The sequence below is a fragment of the Nothobranchius furzeri genome, chromosome 12 (genome assembly GCF_043380555.1).
Source record: "Nothobranchius furzeri strain GRZ-AD chromosome 12, NfurGRZ-RIMD1, whole genome shotgun sequence".
Lineage (NCBI taxonomy): Eukaryota > Metazoa > Chordata > Actinopteri > Cyprinodontiformes > Nothobranchiidae > Nothobranchius > Nothobranchius furzeri.
Genome location: NC_091752.1, coordinates 21233276 through 21261098, shown reverse-complemented (window position 1 = coordinate 21261098; position 27823 = coordinate 21233276). Strand labels below are relative to the sequence as shown.

The window sequence follows — 27823 nt, the reverse complement described above, 5'->3', positions numbered from 1 at the left end:
AACTGTACCTGCTTCAAGTGAGGAATAAATACTCCTAAAATCAGAGTGCTGCCAGCCAGCAGCGAATGTGAACTGTGATTTTTTTAATTACCTGATTAAAATGATTTTAAATGTGAAAAATCATGCACCGAAGAAAGTTAAATCACCACATGTAAACCGTTTACACGCAGTGAGACGATCACTGCTGCATCTTTATTCAACAAGTGCAACAATCAGACATCAGGGAGGACAGCTTCCATTTGCGGCCACGAAACACAGCTTGATTCCTCATCTGTAAAACATTTTACTGCAGAGCAAAAATCTGAACTGATCTTTCATTTTAGGGAGAAATCAAACAGATTTATGATGATAAAGTTTAGATTTATCCATTTAAATGCATAAAAAATGAAACATGTATCTTTTTCTTTTGCTGGGAATTTTTTATACAATTGTATAACCAAAAAAATATTCATATAAATTTTCTAAAAGGTCCAAATCTTAATATAAGGATCGCTTTTGACAAAATTCATGTTTATTATTCATCCAACATTATAAATAAGCGTCTTAGCTTTTGGATTCAGTTTAAACAACTAAACCATTTCAACATGAATTTTCTCTGGACGCTGAAGGCCTGATCTCGTTTGTATTTGAAGCAAACCCAAACTGAATGTCTCCTTGAGCAGAATAGCAGTAAATCGGGTTTATTATAACAGAGGAAAGGGGAAATCTGGACACAAACCAACGTACTTAATGCTCAGAGATGACAGAAACGTCCCTCTGCTGATGAGCGTTCACTTCGCTCAGCCTGAATGAACCGTGATTTCTGAAGAGGCTTTTGAAACGATTCCACTCGGTGTGTTAACGTGAAAACATTTTCTCCCCTCAGAGAAGCCAGAGAGGATTTGGCAGGGACCAGACACTTCAGAAGACATCTTTCTTATTCTGCTATCTGAAAAGACAAAGACAACTGAGGCATGTTGACTCTATGTGCGTATAATTCCTCCTCACAGCGAGGGCAGACCGACATCAGAGGACCTTTACGTTTCGGTCTCTGCGTGTGGAACTCTTCTCTTACTGTGCTGGTGCTTCGTAAGTCCGTACTTGAAGAACTCGTAGACTGACCAGCTAATGGCCGTGGAGGGCATTTGGTAGATGACCCTCGCCTGGACCCCTCTGAAGAAGCCCGGCAGGCCACCCAGCCTGTAGACAGTCCGGAAGGCATGGGCCAGGCCTGAGATGTGTCTGTGGGCTCCTTTGCCTTGGCCAGAGGAGCTGAGGGCCTGGGACTCCTGGGTGTTCAGCAGCGTCTTGCACACATCCAGAGGCGTGGTGGCCGCCGCTGCGATGGCTCCAGCCAAAGCTCCAGAGAGCATGTGAGACGAGGGGTTGTACTGTCTGAGGGGGTTCAGCAGCTCCTGGAGGTACTCGTAGGTCATGAAGTGGAGCGCCTGGAAGGGCACGTTCATAGTGAGCTGGGTGGTGTAGCTGCGGTAGAACGCCGCAGGGCCTTCTTTTTGCCACACGGCGCCAACACAGTCCAAGACGCCCCGGTAAGGCGAGTTATACATCTGCATGCGTTGCTTCACAACTGGAGGGGGACGTGGGAGGGTGTGTCCAGCGTTGAAGGAGGAAAAACATGGAAAAAGACAACGGCGCATTAGTATCAGATGTAAAATAGGGCTTTAGTGAACTTGTGAGCACACATAAGCATCCAGTAGAATGCTGCAGCAGAATCTGCAGACAGCTGCATCTTTCAAACAGCTGCATGGAGGGCTCAGACCAGTGTCCTTCCACTGACATGTTTGGACAGGTGGACCTCAGACAGCTGTGGAAGTGACTAGCTGAGACTAATGGTTTGAGGCCAACATGGAAGACAGTCCCTCTAAGCATGACACCTGCAGGTTCCTACCCTTGAAACTTAAAACGATTGTTTTGAGAGGCAAGTCGGCTCAGAGCGTGAAAAGGAAATGTCCAAAAGTTGCCTCTTACCTTCAGCTGGGTTCATGATTGCATCGTGAAGCAATGTGGCCACGCAACCAGCTGCTCCTGGAATAAACACACCTCTGCATTTACCACACACGAATATGAGAAGAACAAGAAACGGCCGTGGAGAAAAAGTTACACTTGTGACAGAACCTGTCTGATCGTGTCACAGCACTAAAACACAGACCTGCAGCACAGGTAGGCCTAAGAGAACTCCTGACCATCAGCAGGTCAAAACTAAGTAAAGAGTGACACCTAGTGGACAGGACTTCTTAGACAATTTGAAACCAAAACAAAAGGGGAAAGAGCTGAAGATTTGAGGACTTACCCAACCCCCTACTTAACTGGAAAAAGAAGAAAACAGCAGAATAACAAGAAAAAAGAGCAAACTTTTTAACAGTTTTGACCCAAATAGAAAACATTTTCTAAAAACCAAAACTCCTACACACTAAATAATACTTTACAATCTTTTTCAACTGATTTAGACCATCTGGATTCTTAAATGTTGTCTGGAGTCAGGCTGACTCATTGAGCTAGACACGACTGGCACAATGCTGGTGTATACTGTATGTGTGCATGTTTTGTGGTACCATTAGCCAAATGACTGTTAGCGCCTGGATGAATGGCATCAGATAGAGTCCGTTTGAGTTTCTCATAGCTGGCGAAATAGAGGGCGTGGGCGGGCCCTGCCCCGATCGCTGTTGCGTTGAGGCCTCGTAACGGTCGCCACGCTCCCTCTGTGGAAACAATACGGCGGAGAGCATCCATCACATTCCTGTAGCGAGCTGCAGGGTCGGGCTGGAGGCTCTGCATTCGGGTCTGCAGAGGGAAAAAAAACAATTTCATTTACATCAATCAAAAATGACACAAAATGTTTTTTTATTTCTAATAAAGCGACGAGTAATAAATAAATTGACGGCAGTAAGAAGCAGGGGTCAAACGGGGGAAATGAGGTGTGCGATGCTGGGTGTGGTTCATGTTGGTGTACATGAACGACTGAATAGAAGGAAGTATGCTGTTACAAGCTCCAAGGTCACAAAGGGACATCAGCTTACTTCCTTTAATCCTCTTTCCCCGTGACCTTAAACCTTCCTCTTCCCACACACACACACACACACACTCACACACACATTCTCTCTGGTAAAAAAAAGAAGAAGAAACATCCACATGTTTATATTTATTTATTTGGCAGATGCATGGGGAGAACAAGCAACTCCACACAGAAAGGCCGCAGCCGAGTTTCAAACCTGAGGCAACAGTGCTAACAACTGCGCCACCATGCAGCCCATGTGATGACCAATTAGGATGGAGCTTTACGAGCTCATTTTAGGGTCAGCCAGGTCAAAGCACCTGCATAACATCAGGCTAAAAGAAGCATAACAGCGGAGAGTCCGTGCAGTTATTACGCGTTTTCTTTACTTTTGCAGAAAAAGAGGTTAGCTCAAGAGTACAGATACTATAAATATAGGAATTCCCTCTATGGAACTAGTCCTAGAGTCATTCCCCCTAGGAATGGATTAGGCCAATGAGTGCATGTGAAGAACCAGCTGTGATGTGAGCCCTTTATACCAAACTTCCAGATGTATGGACTACAATAAAACCCAGCTCTGCAAACGTGAACTGCCCTCAAAAAAAGACCGAACATGAAACCCCTTTAAACTTTGATGCTGCCAAACAAATGCACAATAAATACAGACAAGTGCAGGAACCCTAGATCTTGCATCAGTATCACTAGAAGAACCTTTGCATCATCTTTATAGACACTGAAAACATCCCAGTTTCCATTGGCAAAACCTCCAGGTAATTTTACTGGATCTTCAAGGCGTGCAGGCATTAGGGATGTGAATCTCCACCACTGGAGCTGATTCGATTCGTATCTCCATACAATATAAAAAATACTAGGGATATACATAGTTAAGTTGAATTGGTTAATTGCTGTTAATGTTGTAACCAGGTTAACTAGTTTTTTCCCAGTTAACTGCTTCAAGTCCTTCTGCTGCACTGGGTGCAATATTTTTGTGCCACCAGAGGGCGCAAGAGCGTCTATATCAAATTAAAATACAGAATCGCCAGTGTAATTATTTAGTTCAAGAAATGTTTTTTTTTACGTGTCCGCCAGAATGCGCTTATAAGCATGCAATCGCAAGCAGCGCTGTGTATTTAAAGCCAGACGGTCCGCTGCGCAACAAGTTCTGAGTCTGATGGACGTTTCAGCTGTCATCCCACTCTCCCTTTACTTTTTGTTCATAAATGTAACGAGTGTGGGACTTTAGTAGTGCGTCAGAATATTAATAGAGTAGACGGAAAAAGTGTTATTTATAGAGCGATTCACTAACGATACGGCAAAACTCACAGCCGATAGGACTCAACATGATTCATCCCTGCTCACAATTCATTAACGATTTGAAAATTATTTTTGATTCAACACAATTCATGATTCGATTTCAAACTAGGAATGCACAATATATCCTCATCAATATCAGTATCAGTATCGGTCCGATATGTAAAACGGAGCCAATAACAACAATCTAAATATTTTTCCATCTTGTTTGTGTATCTGTTTCAGAGGGTGATGAGTAATTGTTTGGTCCTGTGACGAGGACGGTAATCACTTCAGAAGCGTTAATGTGTGTGACGTGTGTGTACAGAAAATTTAGAAAACTCCGCTTTGTAGAAATAAAGCAAAACATTCAAAAATGTGCTTGCATAATTTTTTGTCTATTCAAAATTTGCTGATATAAGAAGCTAAACTGTTGATATCTATATCTGCAAATATCAGTTATCGGCCATAACAGGTATAATATCGAATATCGGTATCGACCCAAAACATTAACATCGGTGCATCCCTATTTGACACGATTCAAAACAATTTGCAAGCCCACATCTGGTTTTTAGACATCATCACAATGTTTTGCCCTCTCCTCTGTGAAGGACGCATTTGATCCTAGTTTTCGGTTAATCAATAAATTCAACATGAAAGGAAAATGCACTTTACCAGTGATATGTACATATTATACATATTTTTATTGCTACAAAACTGTTGAAATAGGAGGGTTGAAATGAGGTTAGACACTCACTCTTAGAAAAATAAACCAACAAACTCAGAAAATTATTAGACTTCACCTTATAATTATTAGGAATCATTACAAAACACAGTAAACAGCCAAACATACACTCACCTAAAGGATTGTTAGGAGCACCACAGTAATACGGTGTTTTACCCCCTTTCACCTTCAGAACTGCCTTAATTCTATGTGGCGTTGATTCAACAGGGTGCTGAAAGCATCCTTTAGAAATGTTGGCCCATGTTGACAGGACAGCATCTTGCAGCTGATGGAGATGTGTGGGATGCACATCCAGGGCACGTAGCTCCTGTTCCACCACATCCCAAAGATGCTCTATCGGGTTAAGATCTGGTGACTGTGGGGGCCGTTGTAGTACAGTGAACTCATCGTCATGTTCAAGAAACCAATTAGAAATAATTCGAGCTTTATGACATGGCGCATTATCCTGCTGGAAGTAGCCATCAGAGGATGAGTACATGGTGGTCATGAAGGGATGGACATGGTCAGAAACAATGCTCAGGTAGCCCGTGGCATTTAAACCATGCCCAATTAGCACTAAGGGGCCTAAAGTGTGCCAAGAAGACATCCCCCACTAGGGATGGGTACCGAATTCAGTACTTTTTAAGGTACCGACCGAATTCCAAAGTACCGACTGAGCACCGATTCACGTCATTTGAAACGGTGCCTCGTTTCGGTACCCGTCCTTCATAACGAGAACTTGCCAAGACAGCTGCCCATGCGCAAGAGCATTATGTCGTTGCTCGCTGCGAGCCAGTTGTAAGCAGAGCAGCATGCAAAGAACGCACGCTAAAGCTTGGGTCCACTTCACTAAATGTGATGGGTAACTGGGTGATGATGAAACCAGCGACAACGATCTAAGTGAGACATCCTCATCTTAATCTGCTCCGGTGGGTAAATAAAATGTTTAAGATAACGTTAGCTTGATATGTTAGCTTCCGTTCCGCTAATGGTGTGTTTGCTTTCTCCTCGGAACTCCGAATTTCCGACTAGAAGAACATGAACGCGCTCTAAAGTTTAGCTTCACTTTACTAAATGCGACGGGTGATTGGGTGAAGATGAAACCAGTGACAACGATCTAAGTGTGAGGCATCATCGTTTTAATCTGCTCTATCAGCTAAATAAACTGTTTAAGATAACGTTAGCTTGATATGTTAGCTTCCATTGCCACCGCTGTTATCAGCTAATGGTGCGTTCGCTTTCTCCTCGGAAATTCTACCTTCCCAGTAGGAAAAATCAAATGAAAAAGGACTGCAAAAGGAATGATGATACACAGTAAATTTAGTTCACAGTAAAGATGTTTGCTTCAGTTTAATTATCAGCTTATAAAACTACAACGACGATGTTAAAATACAAACAGTTGTATGTTATTTATCGTGATATTTATCAAATACGGTTATATATTGAGAAAAATATATCTTTAATTATAAAAGATAATTAAAATAATAAACACTCAAAAGTATCAAAAACTGGTACCGTTAAGTACCGGTATTAATTCGTAGGTACCGGGAATTAGTACCGAATCGATTCAAATGTCAAAGATGCCCATCCCTATCCTCCACACCATTACACCACCAGCCTGCACAGAGGTAACAAGACATGATGGATCCATGTTCTCATTCTGTTTACACCAAATTCTGACTCTACCATTTGAATGTCTCAATAGAAATCGAGACTCACCAAACCAGGCAACATTTTTCCAGTCATCAACAGTCCAATTTTGGTGAGCTTGTGCAAACTGTAGCCTCTTTTTCCTATTTGTAGTGGAGATGAATGGTACCTGATGGGGTCTTCTGCTGTTGTAGCCCATCCGCCTCAAGGTTGTGCGTGTTGTGGCTTCACAAATGCTTTGCTGCATTCCTCGGTTGCAATGAGTGGTTATTCCAGTCAAAGTTGCTCTTCTATCAGCTTGAATCAGTCGGCCCATTCTCCTCTGACCTCTAGCATCAACAAGGCATTTTCGCCCACAGGACTGCCGCATAGTGGAAGGTTTTCCCTTTTCACACCATTCTTTGTAAACCCAAATGGTTGTGTGTGAAAGTCTCAGTAACTGCGCAGATTGTGAAATACTCAGACCGGCCCGTCTGGCACCAACAACCACGCCACACTCAAAATTGCTTAAATCGCCTTTCTTTCCCATTCTGACATTCAGTTTGGAGTTCGGAGATTGTCTTGACCAGGACCACACCCCTAAATACATTGAAGCAACTGCCTTGTGATTGGTTGATTAGATAATTGCATGAAGGAGAAGTTGAACAGGTGTTCCTAATGATACTTTAGGCGAGTGTATTTCAAAATATTGTAATGGGGCAATTTTAAAAGCTGTTGTAGCATAAAGTTACTGTTCCTTTAAGAGAAACATGACTGCTGGAGATGCAGGGGTATGAAAGTTTCTCAGCTTTTATTGGACTTCTCTGAACCACTGTTAAGGGCAAAATGACATTCTGTCTAGAGTTTTTTAGTTCTGCACAAATATTATGACAATAAGGTACTATCTTAAATTCCAATTGATGCTCGATGCCCAACCCTAGGTAGAGTCACTTCCTGTTATCCAGTCTGAGGTGAGATGTCCAAACATCAGCAAATAATACTCCAATGTCATCTGAAACTCAGCTGTGATGTTGGTCACTGCTAGGTCCTAAAACTGGTGCACTGGAGCTTTGTTTCTCCAGAGTAAAAATGACAAGGCATTCATTCCTACTATAGACCACTGCAAATGTACTAATTAAATGAGGGATCCACACCCAAAATTAGCAAATCTATTTTTTCAATAGTTCATACAGCTTTTCCAGCTTTGTTATTTTATACATTTTCATGTTATCTGAGCATTTGTGTTTGGAGAATTTACTGCAAATCAACTGTTATATTAATTTTCATTTATGCTGTACCCATTCACACGATTTTTTTTTCCACTTTGTACATTTAAAAATAACTGGGATTTTAGGTGTACAGTCACACCCCTAGTAGCATTTGTTCCGAATCTAAAAGAAGTCAGTTAGCTTTATCAGAATATGTGAGGTTTTATCAAGATCATGAGAACTGGTCCAGTAAAACAGCATGACTGGTGCGATCAAAAGCCTTCTGTAAACAATTAGATTAGGTTTGGGAAGCAGCTTGTAGGGCCACACTGTTTAGGGAATGCAGGAACAAATACTTTAGAATGGACAACAAGCAGTTTGTCTTGATATAGCAATGCGATTCATTCCCATTTGCCTTGCAACAATAGAGAAAGGCAATGATTGCTTGACCAGCTTTAACCCGTTGTAAAGAGACAGCTTTTTTCTAACCAGAGTCGTAACAGAAACTGAATAGTTGGTCTTGTAAATTAGCACAACTTAACTGGTCAATACATTTTATTTTTCCCTGTACTTGGCTTTTCATAGACTGAATTACCTTTTAGTTAGTTTTTTTTAACTCCTTTTGGTTGTGTTAAAAATTGTATATTCGTTTCTTATGTAGACAAAATGACAATACTTTCACAGAAAAGTGAAGCATTAAATTTTTGCTGTCTAAAAAAAACTTTAATTCTGCCTTATGGTCTTGGTAAAAATTGATGCGTTGTGTTTTATGCATTAGTTTCACTTGGTACAACATGTACCACGTTTGAAAACTTATTTTGTTGGAGTTTGGCGCAGCGGGCCACCGTAGCTACGTACCTTTACGTAACGCTGAAGTTGTGACAGCAAACGGACTAAACGATGATGCAGAAGTTTGCAGTTTAATGCAAATTGACCCATTTTACGCCACTTAAAACAAAACATTTTCTAAAGCACCTTCTGGAACGAACTTAACTCACACACGACGTCTAATACAGAGCTGAGAAATAAATGAAAGCAGTAAAATGTTGCTGAGCCAACTGACCTTGTCCCTTCGGTTCTGTAGCGTGTTTATGTTAGCCGCAGAAGCTAACGAGCGATGCTAACATGCATGACGGCTAACCCACAGAACACAACAGGAACTAGACATTTAAAACATCGAATATTCGTTTAAAAACGAGTCGATCTGAGCTAGGCTACCTTTACACAGTCGATGGGGAACATGACACAGTGCTCCATGATCCCGGCCACAGCTCCAGCCAACATGTGGGTGCTAGTAGAAGCTCCCTGTGGCAGACCTTCATAGTCTGCGTCGAAGTCCCCAGTCTGTGCATCTTGAGCACAACAGGCAAAATCAACGTTCTGTAATTGTTTTTCCCCTCCAACTCGGGGTGTCAGGCTTCCCACAATACTTTCCGAAATTCCCCAGAATCTGCCCCCCAGCCATTGAACTTCTGCCCCAGCAGAGGCTCCAGCAACCACGGGATCCATGCACGTGGTCTCAGCTCTCATCCGACGCTTTCTTGCAAATCCATCTGCTTCCATGAGTAAAAATGTGATATATTGAGTCGTTTAGCTCGCGTGTACACCTTCTCGAGGATGGTTTCGGGCCTTAACTTTTACATTCCTTTGGGTTGTAGCAGTAGTTCAATCCCCTGCCCTAGCTCAGCTTCACCCACTCCGTCCCCGCCTCTTCCCAACCTAACCACAGCCCAGAAGGAGGAGGCCATGGCGGACGAATACGGAACAAGACCCGCCCCTGCTACCGTGATGCTGATTGGTTAGAAAAGCCAAGTCCTACCGCACCTATTGGCTGATGCACATGCCATAAATACCCCTTGGAAAGAGTTGCATGTATTAAATTACTAAATGAGAAAAACAAGAAAACAAACCAATTATGAAAATATATAATGAAACCATTAAACGGATAAAAGCTGATGTTTATTCTTTAAAATACTCATTAATTGCATTATTTGTGATATTGAAATAAACCCCAATCAAAACTGGATGTTCACAACATTTTAAAGCTGTTATAGTGAATCTGTAAACACGCTAGGTTTTAAAAGCAAACACTTTCACAAAACACTCACCCCTCACCTCAGATATCTTACCTGAAACAAAACCAGAAACCCACAACGCCAGACTAAATGAGATAGTGCCAAACACCAGTCGCCGTTTTCGAGGTCCAAACATCTTTTGTTGTCCGTGACTTCAAATGGTGCTTTCCTTTTTTGGATTTTGGTATTTTGTCCTAAATTTGAAGTGGCAGCAATTGGCTGTTTATCCTTCTGTCAGGCGTGCTGGTGAGCGAAACGGAGGTGAGGATCCTCATGCGGGTGAAGAAGGAGGTAGGCAGGCAGACAGGAACATTAAAACAGGGATTTTAATCAGGAACACGCAGGACAATGACACAATGAGACAACCAGACAAAATGGACTAACAGGGTTTAAATACAGGAGGAGCTGGGACCTTGGGTGATTGGGAGACGAGAGGCAGGTAGGAGCAATTAACATGGACACAGGACTGAACAGAATAGGGAGACAGGACAGGGTGTGACGGTACCCCCCCCACCCCCCCACCCCCCAAGGGCGGATTCCAGACGCCCACAGGAACACAGAGCAGGGCGGGAGGAGGGGAACTGGAGGGAGGGTCGAGAGGGACCGAGGGACCGATGGAGAGGAGGCAGGGACCAGCAGAGTCCGGGGGCCTGCATCTGTGGCAGAGGAGGACGCGAGGACGGGCTCTTGGGGGCCTGCGTCTATGGCAGAGGAGGAGGCGACGACGGGCTCTTGGAGGCCTGCGTCTGTGGCAGAGAAGGAGGCGACGACAGGCTCTTGGGGACCTATGTCTGTGGCAGAGGAAGAGGCGACCACGGGCTTTTGGGGGCCCGCGCCTGGTGAGGGCAGGACTGGTGGTGACCGGAGGCAGAGACGTCGGAGGACATGTCTTTGACTTCTGGACTGGAGGCGGGGGCGACGACCTCAGGGCTGGAGGCGGCGGCGTCGGCCTCTGGGCTGGAGGTGGCATTGTCGGCCACTGGGCTGGAGGCGGCGTCGTCGGCCTCTGGGCTGGAGGCGGCGTCGTCGACCTCCGGGCTGGAGGCGGCGGCGTCGACCACGGGACTGGAGACGGCGTCGACCCCTGGACTGGAGACAGCGTCGACCACTGGACTGGAGACGGCGTCGACCACTGGACTGGAGACGGCGTCGACCCCTGGACTGGAGACAGCGTCGACCACTGGACTGGAGACGGCGTCGACAACTGGACTGGAGACGGCGTCGACCACGGGACTGGAGACGGCGTCGACCCCTGGACTGGAGACAGCGTCGACCACTGGACTGGAGACGGCGTCGACCACTGGACTGGAGACGGCGTCGACCCCTGGACTGGAGACAGCGTCGACCACTGGACTGGAGACGGCGTCGACAACTGGACTGGAGACGGCGTCGACCACGGGACTGGAGATGGCGTTGACTCCTGGACTGCAGGGGACGTCGACCTCAGACTAGAGGGGACGTCGACCTCTGGACTAGAGGGAACGTCGACCTTTGGACTGGAGGGAATGTTGACCTCTGAACTGGAGGGGACGTCGACCTCTGGACTGGAGGGGACGTCGACCTCTGGACACGAGGGAGCGTCAACCTCTGGACACAAGGGAGTGTCGACCTCTGGACACAAGGGAGTGTCGACCTCTGGACACGAGGGAGCGTCAACCTCTGGACACGAGGGAGCGTCGACCTCTGGACACGAGGGAGCGTCGACCTCTGGACACGAAGGAGCGTCGACCTCTGGACACGAAGGAGCGTCGACCTCAGGAGATGAAGGAGCATCGAACTCTGGATACGAAGGAGCGTCGACCTCTGGACTGGAAGAGGGTCGACTTCTGGACTGGAAAGAGCGTCAACCTCTGGACTGGAAAGAGCGTCGACCTCTGGACTGGGGAGAGCGTCGACCTCTGGACTGGGGAGAGCGTCGACCTCTGGACTGGGGAGAGCGTCGACCTCTGGACTGGGGAGAGCATTGACCTCTGGACTGGAGAGAGCGTCGACCTCTGGACTGGAGATAGCATCAACCTCTGGACTGGAGAGAGCGTCGAACTCTGGACTGGAAAGAGCGTCGGCCTCTGGACTGGAGAGAGCGTTGACCTCAGGACTGGAAAGGGCGTCGACTACAGGACTGGAAGAGGCGTCAACTTCAGGACTGGGGGCATCGACCTCCATTGACGTCTGGTCCGGAGGCGTCGACTTCTGGTCCGAGGGCGTCGATTTCTGGTCCGTCGACTTCTGGACTGTCAACTTCTGGACCGTCGACTTCTGGTCCGGGGGCGTCGACTTCTGGTCCGGGACCGTCGGCTTCTGGATCGTCGACTTCTGGAATGTCGGCTTCTGGACCGTCGACTTCTGGTCCGGGGGCGTCGGCTTCTGGACCGTCAGCTTCTGGATCGTCGGCTTCTGGATTGTCGATTTCTGGATCGTCGATTTCTGGACTGTCGGCTTCTGGTCCATGGGCGTCGGTTTCTGGACTGTCGGCTTCTGGACCGCCAGCCTCTGGACCGCCGGCTTCTGGGCCGGAACCGCCGACTTCTGGACCGAAACCGTCGACTTCTGGACCGGAACCCTCGACGTCTGGAGTGGAGGCAGTGCCGCTGCAGGAGGGGCTGCCGACTTCTGGACTGGCCGGCCTGGGGGAAGAGCCTCTAGGGTCACCGCTGGGACTGGAGCGGACTGAACTGGTGGTGCCGGAAACTGGGAGAGCAGGGAGGATAGAGTGTCCAGCTGGAGCTCCTGGAGACTGAGGCTCTGATGGAGTTGGGCCAGCTCAGCTCGGAGACCGGCGAGCTCTGCTGGGTGGACTGCGGGCTCGATCCTTTGGCCTGGAGACCAGGGAGCTGCTGACAGGACTGAAACCTTCTCCTGGTGATTCGGGGAGGATAGGGTGTCCAGCTGGGACTCCTGGAGGCTGACAAGCTGACGGATCCGACCAAGCTCCGCCTGGAGACCGGCGAACTCTGTCAGCTGGGCTGTAGGCGTGGTTCCTCCGCCTGCTGATGATGGAGGCACTGATTGGACCGGAGACGGGACTTCTGGTCTGACTGGGGGCGGGTCCAAGCTGGCGCGCCGAGCCGGGGCAGCGGCGAGCTCGCGGCTCCGTCCTGGGACAAGGGGTGACGGCGGAGCCCGGCATCCTTCCCAACGCCGTGGGCCCACTCCGGGGGAGCACACAGCCAGTCTGGTGCCCACATCGCAGGAGCGGTCCATCTGCGCCTCCCCGTCCAAGTCTCCATTTGGCTCCGGGAGGGTAGAGAGGACCGCCGAGGCTAAAGTTCAGCTGCGACATCTGCGGCGAGGCGACCCCGGAGGTGGAGAAGCCGGCCGGTGGTTGGAGGTCAGGAATTGGAGCAAGCACTCCCAGGGGAGAATCTCCCCGGTGGATCCTTTGTTGGGTTGGCTCATTCTGTCAGGCGTGCTGGTCAGTGAAACAGAGGTGAGGATCCACACGGGTGAAGAAGGAGGCAGGCAGGCAGACAGGAACATTAAAACAGGGATTTTAATCAGGAACACGCAGGACAATGAAACAATGAGCCAACCAGACAAAATGGACTAACAGGGTTTAAATACAGGAGAGCTCGGACCTTGGGTGATTGGGAGACGAGAGGCAGGAAGGAGCAATTAACATGGACACAGGACTGAACAGAATAGGGAGACAGGACAGGGTGTGACACCTTCTCTGTTATTATAAATGATAAAATGATAAATGACCCGCACTTGCATAGCACCTTTCAGAGTAAGGACTCCAAAGCACTTTACACTGCAGTGTATCATTCATCCATTCATACACACATTCACACACTGGTGGGGTTGAGCTACAATCATGGACATAATTTTGGGGGGGTGACAGGGGGGACATGTCCCCCCCCCCCCCCCCCCCACACACACACACACTTTTTCCAAAGTCAAGTTTTGACCCCTGCGCTTTCTACCATCCAAAAACAATATTACGCTATATTAAATTGACACTGGTTGAGCTCTAGGACCAAGGGGAAAACAACCGTTTGTGTTGAAGCCTGTTTCCCATTAGAACATACTGCAAAGATCCCCCCCCCCCCCCCCCCCCCCTCCCCGTGTCCCCTCTGCTTCTAAAGTGAAAATTACGTCCGTGGCTACGATGTAGCCACAGCTGCCCTGGGGCGCACTGACAGAGGTGAGGGAGCCTAAGTTACACCTATCTAATTCCGGACCACGGGCCCTGGAAGAACAAAAAAATTAAGGCAAGTCAATGGGGCTAAAAACGCTATTTTCTAATTCCGCTTGTTATGTGCCTTGGATTTCACATATGATGTCCATGAATTTAAAAAGACGCATTTTGATATCAAGAAAGTGCTTGTTTTCAAACGGGGGAAACATTATTTTAGGTTTTGTGTGAAAATAAGTCCAGGACTTCATCATCGAACCTGCCGTAAAGGAAAACAGAGGGAAAATGGCTGTAAGTTCAGCAATCTTGAAATCCTGCATTCAGGAGGAAAGAACCACAGGGGCATTTGGTAAGAAGCAGCTACGCTAGGGGAGAGGATTCTGTGGTGATGTCATATATGCAATGTGTCAATGTCTGATTTGTAGTCATGCTAATTACGAACTTTTACAAGCTGATAAATCTCATAGTACGTGACTGGCGTGGTTGAAAACCCATCATTAGTTTTCATTTAAATTGAGGTACAATTTATGTGCAATCCAGGGCGTAAGGCAAAGCGGATTAGAAAATAGTGTTTTTAGCCCCATTGACTTGCATTCATTTTTTCGTTCTTCCGGAAACTGATGAGCCGACCGGAAAGGAAGGAGACTTAGACTCCCTATACAGGCGCAAAGCTCTCACACCAGTGGTGTTCTGTTGCTAAATATGTGAGTGCGTATTGTGTGGAGGACCCAGTGAAGTGCAGAAGTGCAGAGGTTCGGTGAGACAGACAACCGGATGGTCCAATTTTTGCTTCCGAAACGTGTTATTGGCGGAAGTTTTTTGCAAGCGAACCACTCTGTTAATTTTTTTATTAAAAAAAATTAAATCTCCACAATATATTTAAAGTTATAATATGTTAGAATGTTAAAAAAAAGTTTAAAGCTAATTTGTTTTCCAAATTTGCTACTGCAGCTTTGAAGATAAACAATGCAAGATTGGACAATAGCACCTAGGCTTATCAGAAGAATTCTTCTCAGTCTTTTAGTATCAGAACTTAAAACAAAAATCAATAAGTCAAAACTTATCTAAACATTTAAACAAAAAAGATCTACTGGATCAACATTTAAAAGCTTTTAGTAACACTTATATTTTAGCTAGTATTTACATTATCTGTGTATAGCTGTGTGGCTGCCGATGTGTCACCTTTGTGGTGGCAACAAGCTTTTCCATTTTATAGGAAATATACTAAAAAATACCTGTTTTGTTTTGTTTCTAGCAGTTATTGCTGCCATTCGTTTGATTGTAGTCGTAATCTAATCACGTTCAGTTTGTTATACAACAAACATTAAACCAGTCACCTTCTGGAACCTTCATCTACGTTCAGTCAAACTTTTGGGGCCTTTTGAAAAATGAGATTTGAGTAAAGAGATGATAAAACATATCTTGGCAACATTTGAGTTGACATGATCAGTGACCTAATGAAATGGAATAACTTCTGCTTCATAAACGGAAAAACTTGCTAGATTGCAAAATGTGGTCAATTCATATTTTTTAAAGATTAAAAATACAAGAGCCATAGTACAATTGTGTATTTCCTTTATTGCCTAAATGAGCAAACACTTTGACTATAAATGTATTTTATAACTACAAAATGCCAATTGTTTGCTATAACACCATAAGTTAATATGATGCCCAACCTCTTGACCAGTTAGACTTTGCTTAAGTAGATTTTTTCATAATAGAAACGGGTTAATTGTGTTTTGAAACGGGAGCCTTTACCATTTGATTAAATTTTCTTTCTTTATTGCCGGAGAGAGACTTTGACGGCCTCAGTGTTAAATTTCTGCCGACAAAGGGGAATGAAGTGTTAATTTCTGCTTACAAGTGCAAAACCTCCTGCCTCGATCTTCTGATCTAGTTACGGTTGATTGGCAGACGCTTCTTTAAGGAAAACCGAGCGGGCATCGTATCAGGATAATTTCTCATCCCTGAAGCTAATGCTCCTCTAATACGTCAAGGGAGAAGCATTTGAAGTCTTGCAGGAAACTCTAGATCACCATTGCACCCCAGTTACATTCTCTCTGCCAAGAGAGTGCACAATCTATACAAACCTTAGGAATTATTTTACACCGTCTAAGCAAAGCATGGTCAAAAATCCACATTAAATGGACAAGATTAGACCATAACTTGCTTACATTCTGCTGTGTTGGGTTGTTTTATGTCTTCCATTCCTGAGATCCCAGCAGACAAGCCCCATCTGGACTATGGGCCCACAACATGATCTATGGCCCTCTTATCTCATTAAGGCTTGGTAAATGAACGACCAGGCCAACGGGACACCTTTAACAGCAACACTAGGAAACCATTCAGGGTTAAGAGCTAATCTTAAAGTTCTTGAGGATGGGCCCTCATACTTTTTGATGACTTTTACCAGTGGAAATAAAAATTAAGGGTAACTTTGGAGATGTACCAGTTTTCCAGATTGTTTTAGGACAAAGTTTTATCAAAAGTTGTTTATGGGATTTATTCATTTTATCTACTGGAGAGAACGTGATAAAAACAATGACTTTTTGTTGTGCAACTTTATGAGACACTGGAAAGCTTCAGGATAATGTACCAAGGATCCACAGACCAAATCCGCCACCTTGTGGCCATTTAAAGGATGACACTGGGCTCTGATTACATTTGCTCTAAAGACAGTTTACTAGTTAACGGAGAAGAAAAATGCAAACATCACATTAAGTACGGAAGAGGATTAGGGTCACTGAAAATAAAAAAGAAAAGAAGGGAAATTCTGACTTTTTTCTCAGAAATTTTACTTAAATAATGTTGAGAAAAAAGTCAGAATTCTCTTTCTTTTCATTTTTTTCTTTCAGTGGTCCTAATCCTCTTCCGTACATTTGTTATAATGTATGTCTGAGCAAATAATTAAACTGTAAAAAAAGGTAGTAGACTGTTGGATTTAAAATAGGAACTTTGTTTAAACTTAAATGTTACTAAAAACAAAAATACTACAAAAATATGTGTGAAATATCACTTTCAGTCGTTATTATTCATCTGCGGAATGCGCTTTTATTTTGGGTCAAGCGTCGTGCCAATGTAGGTACCCCGATAGAATTTGTATCTCTTGCTCGGGAGCGCGCGCCGATGTTGTGCCGAGATGTGCACCCCCTAAAGAACTGCAAACGATGAAAACTATGAGTTATGCTAATATATTCAGAATGTGAACACGTTTGTAATCTGTGTTTCTCCTGAAAACGTTTTGTTTTTGACAAGAAATATGACTAAATAATGGTTAAATAAACAAAATACACACTTGAGGCAAATATTTTAGTGAGTATTTCTTATAACGTTTTCTGTGCATGCTTAAACTATTTTGCTATCGGTTTGAAAAAAAGCCTAAATTATAATCCTTTTAAAGAGTAATTATTATTACTTCAAATAAAACATTGTAAACAGTGATTTCTTCTACTTATCTGCCCCTAAACTAACATTTTGCAAGGAAGCACGCGGATAAAAAAAATAAAGCGGCCTTCCCACAACAGGGGATGCGTATACGCTCTTTTCGGTACAACGCCTGGAGTTTCTATCGTCTCCGCCTCGTTTGCTGACGCAGGGAATTTCGGGGGTAGTGGAGAGGGAAAAGAGGCGGGACCAGCAAAGCCTTCAAACCCCGGCCATGGCTGCAGCAGTTCGGACTGATCGAGGTCGCAGGACCTTGCGTCTGGTGTGGAGCTTTACCGGATCCAGATCCAGTCACACCGCTTTAAAATCAAGTTATGACGCGCTGGTCATCGGTGGAGGTGAGCAAGTTTATACAAAAAGTTTTACAGAAGTTTGAAAAATCCTCCTCACTTGCAGAAACCTGTTTGATGACTTGGCAGCATACATGTGCACATCTTAAAAAAAAAAACTGAAAACGTATATTTCATGTTGCAGGACACAATGGATTGGTGTCAGTGAGTTCGTGCATTTTGTTTCTCAACATGTTCTGTACAATCTGCAGAGATTTATGGTTTTACAAGACACCGGTGTCTGTGTGCAGGCTGCATATCTGCAGAGGGGAGGGCTGAAGACAGCAGTGCTGGAGCGCAGACATGTGCTGGGAGGAGCAGCCGTTTCCGAGGAGATCATCCCTGGTATGGAACAGAGCATAAAGACGTAATCCACCAAAATAAAACCAAAATATAATGTCATCAAAATTTTGATTATCATACACTCTTTTTTTGTGCACCAATTTGTAGAAGAATTCATGAACCACTTTCTAAATATGCATGGCTTACAATACAAAATGTCTTATATTTTAATATGAAGTTTTGAGCTTTACACATTCGTTTTCTGGTATTCCTCCTACTTTTAGGTTTCTGCTTCTCCAGGTGCTCATACCTGCTCAGTTTGTTACGACCGCAGATATGCAGCGACCTTGAGCTTAAGGTATTCAGTCACTCTAAAAACTGTTAATTCTTCAATCATTTCTGCATGATTTAAAGGGAGCAGTTGAGTTTTTCCTCTTCAGTTCTTGTTTGGTTTTGAACTGCACCAGAAACATGGGCTGAAGGTGTACATGAGGAACCCCCATTCATTCACCCCCATGTTGGAGGAGGGGGTGAGAGGTGCACCACCCAGGTCCCTCACCCTCGGGCCGGATCTCGCCAGCAACCAGAAGGAGATAGGGAAATTCTCTCAGAAAGATGCACAGGTGATTGAATTGTTGCCAACCACTGCAGCGGGGATAAAAGGTATTTGACACATCAGCATTTTTATCAGTAAGGGTATTTCTAAGTGACACTAGTGATGGCACAAATGAAGCAAGGCTTTGAGGCTTCTTCCTTTTAAAAAGAACCAAGTGACTGGTGACAAACGAGGCCTTGTTTTACCTGTATCACGTAGTTTGTTTGCTCTGTCACTTAGGGGCAGCAGTAGCTCAGGAGGTAGAGAGGCTTTTCCAGTAATAGGAAGGTTGTAGAGTCAATCCCAGCTCCTGCCAGAGAATGCTGCTGTTGTGTCCTTGGGCAAGACACTTAACCCCCCCCCCCCCCCCCTGCCTGCTGGTGGTGGTCGGAGGGACTGATGGCACCTGTGCTCAGAAGCCTCGCCTCTGTCAGTGTGCTGCAGGGCATCACCATCAGCGTGTGAATGTGTGTGTGAAAGTGCTTTGGTGTCCTCTGACTCTGAAAGGGCTATACAAGTCCAGGTCATTAATCATTTATCACTTTTCAAAATAAAAGCTGCCCAAACTCACAGTGCTTAGTGGGTTGTTCAGTGTGGTCCATAATGTGTCAAGTTTCAAGTGGTTGTGCTTCTAGACAAAATAGCTTTATCATTATTGTTTGTAGTGCTAGAGGCATTCTTTACATTATTTTGTCATCTTCACTTGTCATATTAATAGTGTTATTTGATGTTGGGGTCAAGAAAGCTTTGGTCTGCTCATAATTACTTACTGATGAAGAGGATTATGTTAATAAGGTGTATTGACCATCAGGCGCAATTTTAGGATCGGAGGCTAGAGGAGAGGGGGGGGGGGGGGGGGCTTCAGTCCTCTACCATAGACATATATATTACTGGACAAATCCCACCCATTGCTTTTTTAAAGTCTATTATGAATCTTGGCCATCCTGACCGTGTCATAGGCTCAGACAATCCACAAACTGGTAAAAAGGTGGAGCTGAAAATGGGGCTGTGGGAGCAAATGATTGACACCCATGAACTCTGAACTAATGTAGCTAAGAACTGACTGAGCTATCCCTGAAGCTAACACGAAACTAGGAGCGCCTGGGCCGCTGTTCCACAGCAGTTGTAGATCAGCAGGAGATTAGCTACAAGCTAACCCAAAGCTACATGAAGCTTGGAGCCAACAGGGTTTGCTATGAACTACCTGAGCAAACCCAGAACTAATCCGGAGTTTACAGATGTTTCCGGTGCTTTCAGCAAGAAAAACGCAACCTGGCCGCAGCCAGATCTATATGTGTAGCCCCGCCCTGTGTGAAGTCTACACATTTCAATCTGGAATCTCTGCAGCAGAAACCACCAGAAAGCGACGAAGGAGGGCTATCTGGTAGAATATTTTGAGCTGATTGGAGGTTGCGCAATGTAGTGCCTAGCTGGCACTGGCTATAATATTTTGGCCTTAACCAATCACAGTAACATTTCATTTCATTTATTTATTAGATCCCCATTAGCTGCTGCTTCGTACAGCAACTATTCTGAACAAACTTGTACACCAGGAAAACAATTCGCTCAAGCTTCATTCATTCACTCACACAGCAATTACCATGTCATCGGGTGATTTCTGTTGGTTTTGCAAGAACAATATGCGCATAAAGGGTGTTTTAAGTTCCTCTCAATTCAATAGCCGCTTTTACATGAGCGTCAACCAGCACGGCCATGTTTGCTTTGCTTAGACGGGTGCTTGATACTATCGTCAAAACTAACTCCCACCCTACAGCACAGTAATGACACACGATTGGATCAGTCTATTTTGGGCCGGAGATCGGACGGTTTGAACTGGAGTGGTACAAGATGGATTCTCCTGAGTTTGCAAAACTTCAAATCTCGCAATAGTTTATCACCGCTGCTAAAGGGAGTAACACGGTACTGAAATACTGCAAGCCTCCCTTCAGCAGCCGCGATCTCGTGGATCTTTGACCGTGGTGGACCAGCAAAGCCCAGAAGCCTCGACTAGCCATGGCCAGCTTACCTAGCTCGAGTTTCCCAGACAGCAGCCCCACCAACATGTTGTATTTGAACCCATCTTTGACCAAGCAGTGTTATGTTAAATGCACAGAGGTTTCCCCCATTCAACCAACAAGTACAGCTAGTATAAATACCTTTAACAGGTGCACCTATTAAAAGTATTTATACTCATTTGAGTGCTCGAGCTCTCATTACTCAGGAGGCACACAGGAAAGACTTCATGATGGGTAAAAGCTAAGAATTCTTCCAATATCTTTGTAATCTTATCGTTGAAAATCCTTTTGATGGGAAGGGTTATAGGTGCATTTCCAGAATGCTGAATGTTCCTGTGAGCTCTGCGGGAGTCCTTACTGGAAAATGGAAAGAGCATCAGTTCACCATAAAACGACCACAATCATGTGCTCTACGTAAGTTCCCTATCTGAGGAGTCCAAAGTATAATCAGGAGAGTTCTCCAAGAGCCAAGAACCATTTGGGCAGAACTTCAGGAAGACCTTGCACCAGCAGGTCCTGTTGCTTCAAACAAAACTATAGGCGATGCAGTGAACCGCCATGGCATCCATGCACGCTCACCATGCAAGAATCCATGGCTGAACATAAAGCATGTTGAGACTCAGTTAAAGGTGTTGAAACAGCAAGCCTGTGGATTACTGGGAGACTATAGTATGGTCAGACACCATGTTTGGAGAAGAAATGGCTCGACCCACCACCCCAAGAACACCATACCAATAGTTACGTTTGAGGGTGCAAGAATAATGGTGTAGAGCTGCATTTCGGCAAGGGGTACTGGCAGACTTCATATTATTGAGGTCAGGAGGAATGGAGAAATGTACATTCTGATAAAAAAAAAAAGCTGCTGCGATCTACCAGAAAACTGTTAATGAAGAGGGTGGACATTTCAGGAAGACCCCAGGTCACCAACAAGCCCATGCAAACAATGAAATGGTTTCAAAGAAAGAAAATCAAGCTGCTTGAATGGCCCAGTCCATCACCTGATCTAAATCCCACACAACATCTATGAAGAGAACTGAAGATCGAAGTTAATAAAAGACCCAAGGAACCTTCGGGATTTAAAGGACGTTTGTGTTGAAGAATTGGCCAGAATCTCTCCTCAGCAATGCAGACGACTGGTCTCTCCACACAAGAGGCGTCTAGAAGCTGGAATCACTACTAAGAATTAGTCTCTTTCCAGAGTATTTCTCATATCCGATGGCACCATCTAGTGGCTGACAAGCATATCACCAGAGGTGTGGACTCGAGTCACATGACTTGGACTCGAGTCAGACTCAAGTCATTATTTTAATGACTTCTGACTTGACTTGATAAAATCTATAAAGACTTACGCCTTGACTCGGACTTGAACGCTAATGACTTGTGACTTGAATCAACTTGCATCTGTTGACTTGATGATGACTTGAGCGTATTTGATATTTTAGCACAAAAACGACACAACATGGACAAAAATCATAAATCATTCTTAGTTCTGGGTTTGACCTTGTTCTGCTAAATGCAGCAGCACTTTGTTTATAATCAATCTCAGTTGCACTAAATGCTTGTTTGTGCAAATAAATTCAGCTTTAAGAAGCTTTATTTCTGGAATTTATTTATTATCATTGTCATTAAATTGAAGTTGGACAAAATTACTTGAATATGACTTGAAAATTCAAAGTTAAGGACTTGGACTTGACTTGGACTTCCACATCATTGACTTTAGACTCGACTCGGACTTGGTTGTCTTTGACTTGACTCGAGACTTGACTGGAAAGACTTGTGACTTACTTGTGACTTGCAAGGCAGTGACTTGGTCACACCTCTGCATATCACACAAATAATTTCTTCTTCAGCTTTTTTGAGATGGCGACTTCACGTTTGTTGTTTATTTATGTCCTTCTGTAGCTGACAAACAGAGCTAAAACACGCTGTTTTGCAAGTATCGTTCTCATGTCATGTTGTGTTCTCATATATTTATATTTTAAAGACTTACTTGTCCGTGAAAAGTTCATCAACTCTACATCAGCGGAGGTATTCCTTAAAAGCACATAAGCGTAGTCTAACGCTATTGGTTAGTTCTGGTCGGCGCTCAGTTTGCTATTGCACGGAGCTCTGCAGGGCAGGGGGCGTGCTTAGCAAAAAACCCAAAAAAAAGTATTGCTTACATTATATCACAGTACATGATAAGATAATCACTTTTACAGATTTCTGAAAAGTCATACATTATTTCTGAAAGGGGAAAACTCTGGAAAGATACATTAAATAACGTGTGTTATATAATACGTATTCCCCGTGTCATTTAACTTTTTATTTATGACTCAACTTGTATACTTAAATGTTCTGATTTCTTTGTATGAATTCAATATTTGGTTTGACGTCAACATCAGGTGTAAATTTGGTGTAAATGGTCCACTTAGAAAAAGCCTTACTAATAAAAATCCAGATGTGTCAAATACTTACTCTCCCCGCAGTAAGTACAAACTGGACGTTTCCACTGTCTGTTTAGATTAGAACTTCTCACGTCTGCATGTTCTTAGGTGTATGCAGATTTTGTGGTACTACTTGAAAAGCTTGCGGGTGCTATCCACCCACTGCTGGACTCTCCACCAGTAGATGTTCCTGGTGTTCTAGCTGGATCCCTGCGGAAGAGGATGACTGCAGCTAAAACACTCATTCCTTCAATCAAATGTGGTGCGTGATTTATTTCATACTATGAAAAAAATATGTATAAATGAATAACTGAACATTCTGTTTGTGATCTTAAAGGCTTGAGCCTTGGGAAGAATATACCAGAGTTTTATGAGATTATTACGGCGCCGATAATGAAGGTTTGTTTTCGTTTGCATGAAGCATTTGTTGTGATTTCATGATTTAAAAACAACTGTTTCCTGTTCTGTGTCAAAGATTCTTGCTCGATGGTTTGAATCGGAGCCGCTCAAAGCAACGCTGGCTACAGATGGGGTTATAGGAGCCATGACTAGTCCTAGTAATCCCGGCAGTGGGTGAGACAGATTAACACAATCACAGCTAACTGAGGTAAATGACATCATTATTCCACATCGCTTTGTCTTTAAGGTACGTCCTCTTGCACCATGTGATGGGAGAGCTGGAAAAGGAGAAGGGAGCATGGGGTTATGTGGAGGGAGGAATGGGGGGTGTATCTAAGGCTATAGCTAAAGCTGCTCAATCCTACGGTGCGGATATATTCACTGAAAAGGTACCATGATGATTATGGATTCTACTGATTGTTTTTAAATCATGGATTTATGAAACATTTATTGGGTCTTGGCAGGATGTAGAACAGATCCTGGTTGGTTCTGATGGAGCTGCTAAAGGAGTGATACTGAAGGACGGCACAGAGATCCTCAGTAAAGTAGTTTTATCCAGTGCTACGCCGTACGTTACATTCAAGGGCCTCACACCGCAGGTACACTTGAGTCTGCGGCACGCTTTAGTGCTGGAAAGGACGATTAATAACGTTTTGGTTTTTTTTCTTGCAGGGTGCTCTTTCTCCAGAGTTCATCAGAGCTGTAGATCAGATAGATTACACCTCACCTGTAACAAAAATCAACGGTGAGTCTGTTAGTTTCTTGTGTAGGTCTCAGTCATTCACCCATTCACACACTAGTGGGGATGAGCTACGATGCAGCCACACCTGCCATCGGGCACACTGACAGAGACGAGGCTGCCGCGCACAGGCGCCACCACCAGCAGGCTAGGGGGGTTAAGGGTCTTGCCCAAGGACACAATGACAGCGACAAACTGAGCGGGGCTTGAACCTGCAACCTTCTGATTACGGGGCAAGCACTTAACTCCTGTGCCACCATCACCCTGAATAAAATGTAACTTTAAATAGGGGCGTTTAGCTCCGATTTTCTGTCTTGGAAAGTGAAAACTGAATCCTTTTTGGTTTTATCTCTTGGGATCACACTCATTGGTTGCCCCCTCCCCTCCCTGATTTATATTTACTCCTCACGCTGCCTAAGCAGAGCAAAACACATCTGGTGGCTTTGATCTGTTTTACCTGTTGTACTCATTGAGGCGCTACAGGTTCATCACAGCCAGGACAAACAGGCTCAAGAACAGTTTCTTCCCGAAAGCTATAATCGCATTAAAGTCTCACATGCACTGACACAACCCAACCTCAGGTCTCACTTTTCCCATCAATCTGTGCAATTTCCGATTTCTATGTGGTATTGACAATAACTGTGTTATCCTATATAGATGTAGCACAACTTTGCACTCTGTTTATTTATTGTATATTATGTGTTTGACTGCATGGAAGGAACTGCTTTTAATCTCATTGTTCTCATGTATAGTGACTATGAAAGGCATTCTATTCCATTTTCCAGTGGCGGTTGACAAGCTACCAAACTTCCTGGCAGCTCCGACTCCAGATGATAAACCAGGACCTCACCACCAATGCTCCATACATCTGAACTGTGAGAGTGTGGACGTCCTAGAGACGGCATATGAAGAGGCGAAGAATGGACGTCCCTCAACAAGGTCAAACTTTATTCCTCGTGTTAGTTTACACACAGTTTTCACACACGTGTGTAAAGTAATGTGTGTTTCTCTTATAGTTAGGGATGTGTATCATTGAAATTCTGGCGATACGATTCCTATCACGATACAGGGGAGACGATACGATATATCCCGATAGAGCTGCACAATATTAGGAAAACCTGCAATATTCGATAACAGTGATTAATATTGTGATGACGATATTACTTGCGATAAATAAAAACTTAACTCAGGAACAAAAATAATCAAAAACAAAGAAATAAAAAAATGACAAAAAATATCATAAAAATGAGAAGGGCAAAAGATGTGAAGAAAGGGAAAAAGAAAATGAGCAAGAAAAGGCAATCAGTGGATTCCGGAAAAGCATAAAGAGCAGAGCAAAGCTAACTCAGGTGTTTGCTAACCATCAAAATTAAGTGCCGTCCGCTTCGGAGGCAGGCATCTAACCTATGAGAACCCACCCAATTGGCCAAATGGGTGAAGAGCTCTGTTTGATTTGTTAAAAAAAAATCATGCTTCCGTTTGATTGACAGAAATCATTATGTGTAGCAACCATCTGAGCTGACCATTCATTAGAATATTTATCTGATCTTTGCGATATACATATTGCGATAACGATATATTTGCGATATATTGTGCAGCCCTATATCACGATACACGATACATTCAGCCAGACAATATTAGCGATTGTTAGATTTAATTTATTGTAGGAAAATTCAATAAATAGTCCAAACTGATAAGTAACATGTTTAACATGAGGTATCTGAACCATGATGGAGGGATTTACATTTCAGTGGTGGAAACAAAACCCACTGCACGATGCTGCCAACTAGCGGGCGGCATCTGAATTGCATCTAAAGAAAAGAAAATCTTTGCATGTAAATTCTTCCAAAAATGAAACAACTTTTGAATATAGATATAAAATCGTAGAAAAAAATCACGATATATTGCCTTATCGATATTTTCTTACACTCCTACTTATAATGAATTTAGTTTATGACTATGATCTTAGCTGCCATGTTATGTATGTTTTCTCAGCACATTTTGGTGATTTTTAATCATTTTCTTCTTCAGACCTATGATAGAGGTGACCATCCCCTCTGTGTTGGACCCCACTCTAGCGCCTCCTGGCTGCCATGTAGTGTCCCTGTTCACCCAGTACACCCCCTATCACATAGAAGGCAGGAACTGGACCAACCAGGACCGAGAGAAATTTGCAGACACTGGTTAGAAACTATTGGTTTGCTACAACATGACAATACAGTTAACAAAATTTCTGGCAGATTTAGCTGAAAAATAAAACTTTGACTTATTTTCCACAGTAAATAAAAAGCTATTTAAAAACTTTAATGTGTTTTTCTTTGCAGTGTTTGACTGGGTGGAACAATACGCACCAGGGTTTAAAAAGTCCGTCGTGGGCCGAGACGTCCTGTGCCCCCCAGACCTGGAGAGGATCTTTGGACTCACTGGAGGGGTACAACCTGGATGCTGCACACGCTGTTAGAGCTATTTGAGTCTCAACATGCAGCTCAGCAGTCACATGCATCCTTTCTCAGTGATTAGTTATGTAGAAAAAGCAGTTAATGGTTGCAGACAGTTTTATTCAAACGTGTAAATCAGAATCAAAGTTCACAAAAGCTCATTCCTAACTAAACTCCCTGTGCATGTGTGTTTTTGGGTGTGAAGTCATCAGCTATGAAACCAACGACTCAATATTATTTAAAGTGGGAAACAAAGAAAAGTAAAGATCTTTGGTCTTGTTTTCACAGAATATTTTCCACGGATCGATGTCCCTGGACCAGCTCTTCCTAGCACGACCTTTGCCCTCCTTCTCAGACTATCGCTCACCAATTAAAGGGCTCTATCTGTGTGGGAGTGGCTGCCATCCAGGTTTGTTCTTAATGTTCAGCTAGATATTCAGTCACAAATGCTGCACTTACTTTTGAATATGGTAATTATTATACAGGAACTCACCTTTGGAGCTTTGAAACTTCATCGGGGATTAGAGAGAAACTACAAACTGTGTAATGACTGATTTTTTGATGGTTTTCAGGTGGCGGCGTGATGGGTTCTTGTGGCTGGAACGCAGCACTCACTGTCATATCGGATCTGAAATGAGACCACAGGGTGGGAATTTAACCGGAGAAACATGTTTTAGGTCTCGATCCAGATATAGTTCTATCATGGTTTCAGTGCAGCTTGCAAGCAAGGTTTGATAATGCAGAAAATACCAAATGATAAAGAGTCACAAGTAGAGATAAAGTCATCAGACTGATCCAGAAGAAGATCACCAGCACAAAGGTGATGCTAACACATAAGTTTTAAATTACCTGACACTAAAATGCACTCAAACATTTTAACATGGAAATGAAGCTCATTACTGGACATTTTGAGGATTTAATAAATAAAAAGCATGTTTCATTTTGTTTTATGTTTGTGTTAAAATGCATGTGTTTAATGTCCCAGCAGAAGTCTGTATGATTAATTCATTCATTCCTCTCTGAACCTGATTATATATCTTATTATTGTAGTAGAGGTGATTGATTTACATATTTTTATAAAATAAAAGAGTTTCTGATGGTTA

At 43.9% G+C, this 27823-nt stretch overlaps 2 protein-coding genes across 2 annotated transcripts; one reads left to right on the top strand and one right to left on the bottom strand.

Annotated features, from left to right (window-relative positions):
- Positions 1-154: 154 nt before the first annotated feature.
- Positions 155-9546, bottom strand: slc25a28 (solute carrier family 25 member 28). The gene is made up of 4 exons (XM_015944341.3): positions 9062-9546; positions 2553-2781; positions 1969-2025; positions 155-1567 (listed from the first exon to the last, which is right to left on the bottom strand). The coding sequence occupies exons 1-4, from the start codon at positions 9404-9406 to the stop codon at positions 1017-1019; spliced, it is 1182 nt and encodes a 393-aa protein (XP_015799827.1). The 5' UTR covers positions 9407-9546; the 3' UTR covers positions 155-1016.
- An 8133-nt stretch (positions 9547-17679) lies between these two features.
- Positions 17680-27823, top strand: pyroxd2 (pyridine nucleotide-disulphide oxidoreductase domain 2). The gene is made up of 16 exons (XM_015944342.3): positions 17680-17835; positions 17972-17991; positions 18078-18171; positions 18393-18466; positions 18576-18731; positions 23253-23406; positions 23482-23543; positions 23620-23717; positions 23791-23932; positions 24008-24142; positions 24216-24288; positions 25068-25221; positions 26314-26465; positions 26607-26713; positions 27009-27129; positions 27293-27823. Exons 1-16 carry the CDS (start codon positions 17712-17714, stop codon positions 27355-27357), a joined length of 1731 nt encoding a protein of 576 aa, XP_015799828.1. The 5' UTR covers positions 17680-17711; the 3' UTR covers positions 27358-27823.

Bases quoted from the DNA above. Each gene is read 5' to 3' on its own strand.
- slc25a28 (XM_015944341.3), bottom strand. From the start codon at position 9,406: ATGGAAGCAGATGGATTTGCAAGAAAGCGTCGGATGAGAGCTGAGACC. The intron at 2,782-9,061 runs GTAGCCTAGCTC...TTCCCTCTGCAG, and splicing joins TCCCCATCGACTGTGTAAAG to ACCCGAATGCAGAGCCTCCA. The intron at 2,026-2,552 runs GTACCACAAAAC...TGTTTATTCCAG, and splicing joins TAACAGTCATTTGGCTAATG to GAGCAGCTGGTTGCGTGGCC.
- pyroxd2 (XM_015944342.3), top strand. From the start codon at position 17,712: ATGGCTGCAGCAGTTCGGACTGATCGAGGTCGCAGGACCTTGCGTCTG. The intron at 23,933-24,007 runs GTACCATGATGA...GGGTCTTGGCAG, and splicing joins CGGATATATTCACTGAAAAG to GATGTAGAACAGATCCTGGT. The intron at 24,289-25,067 runs GTGAGTCTGTTA...TCCATTTTCCAG, and splicing joins ACCTGTAACAAAAATCAACG to TGGCGGTTGACAAGCTACCA.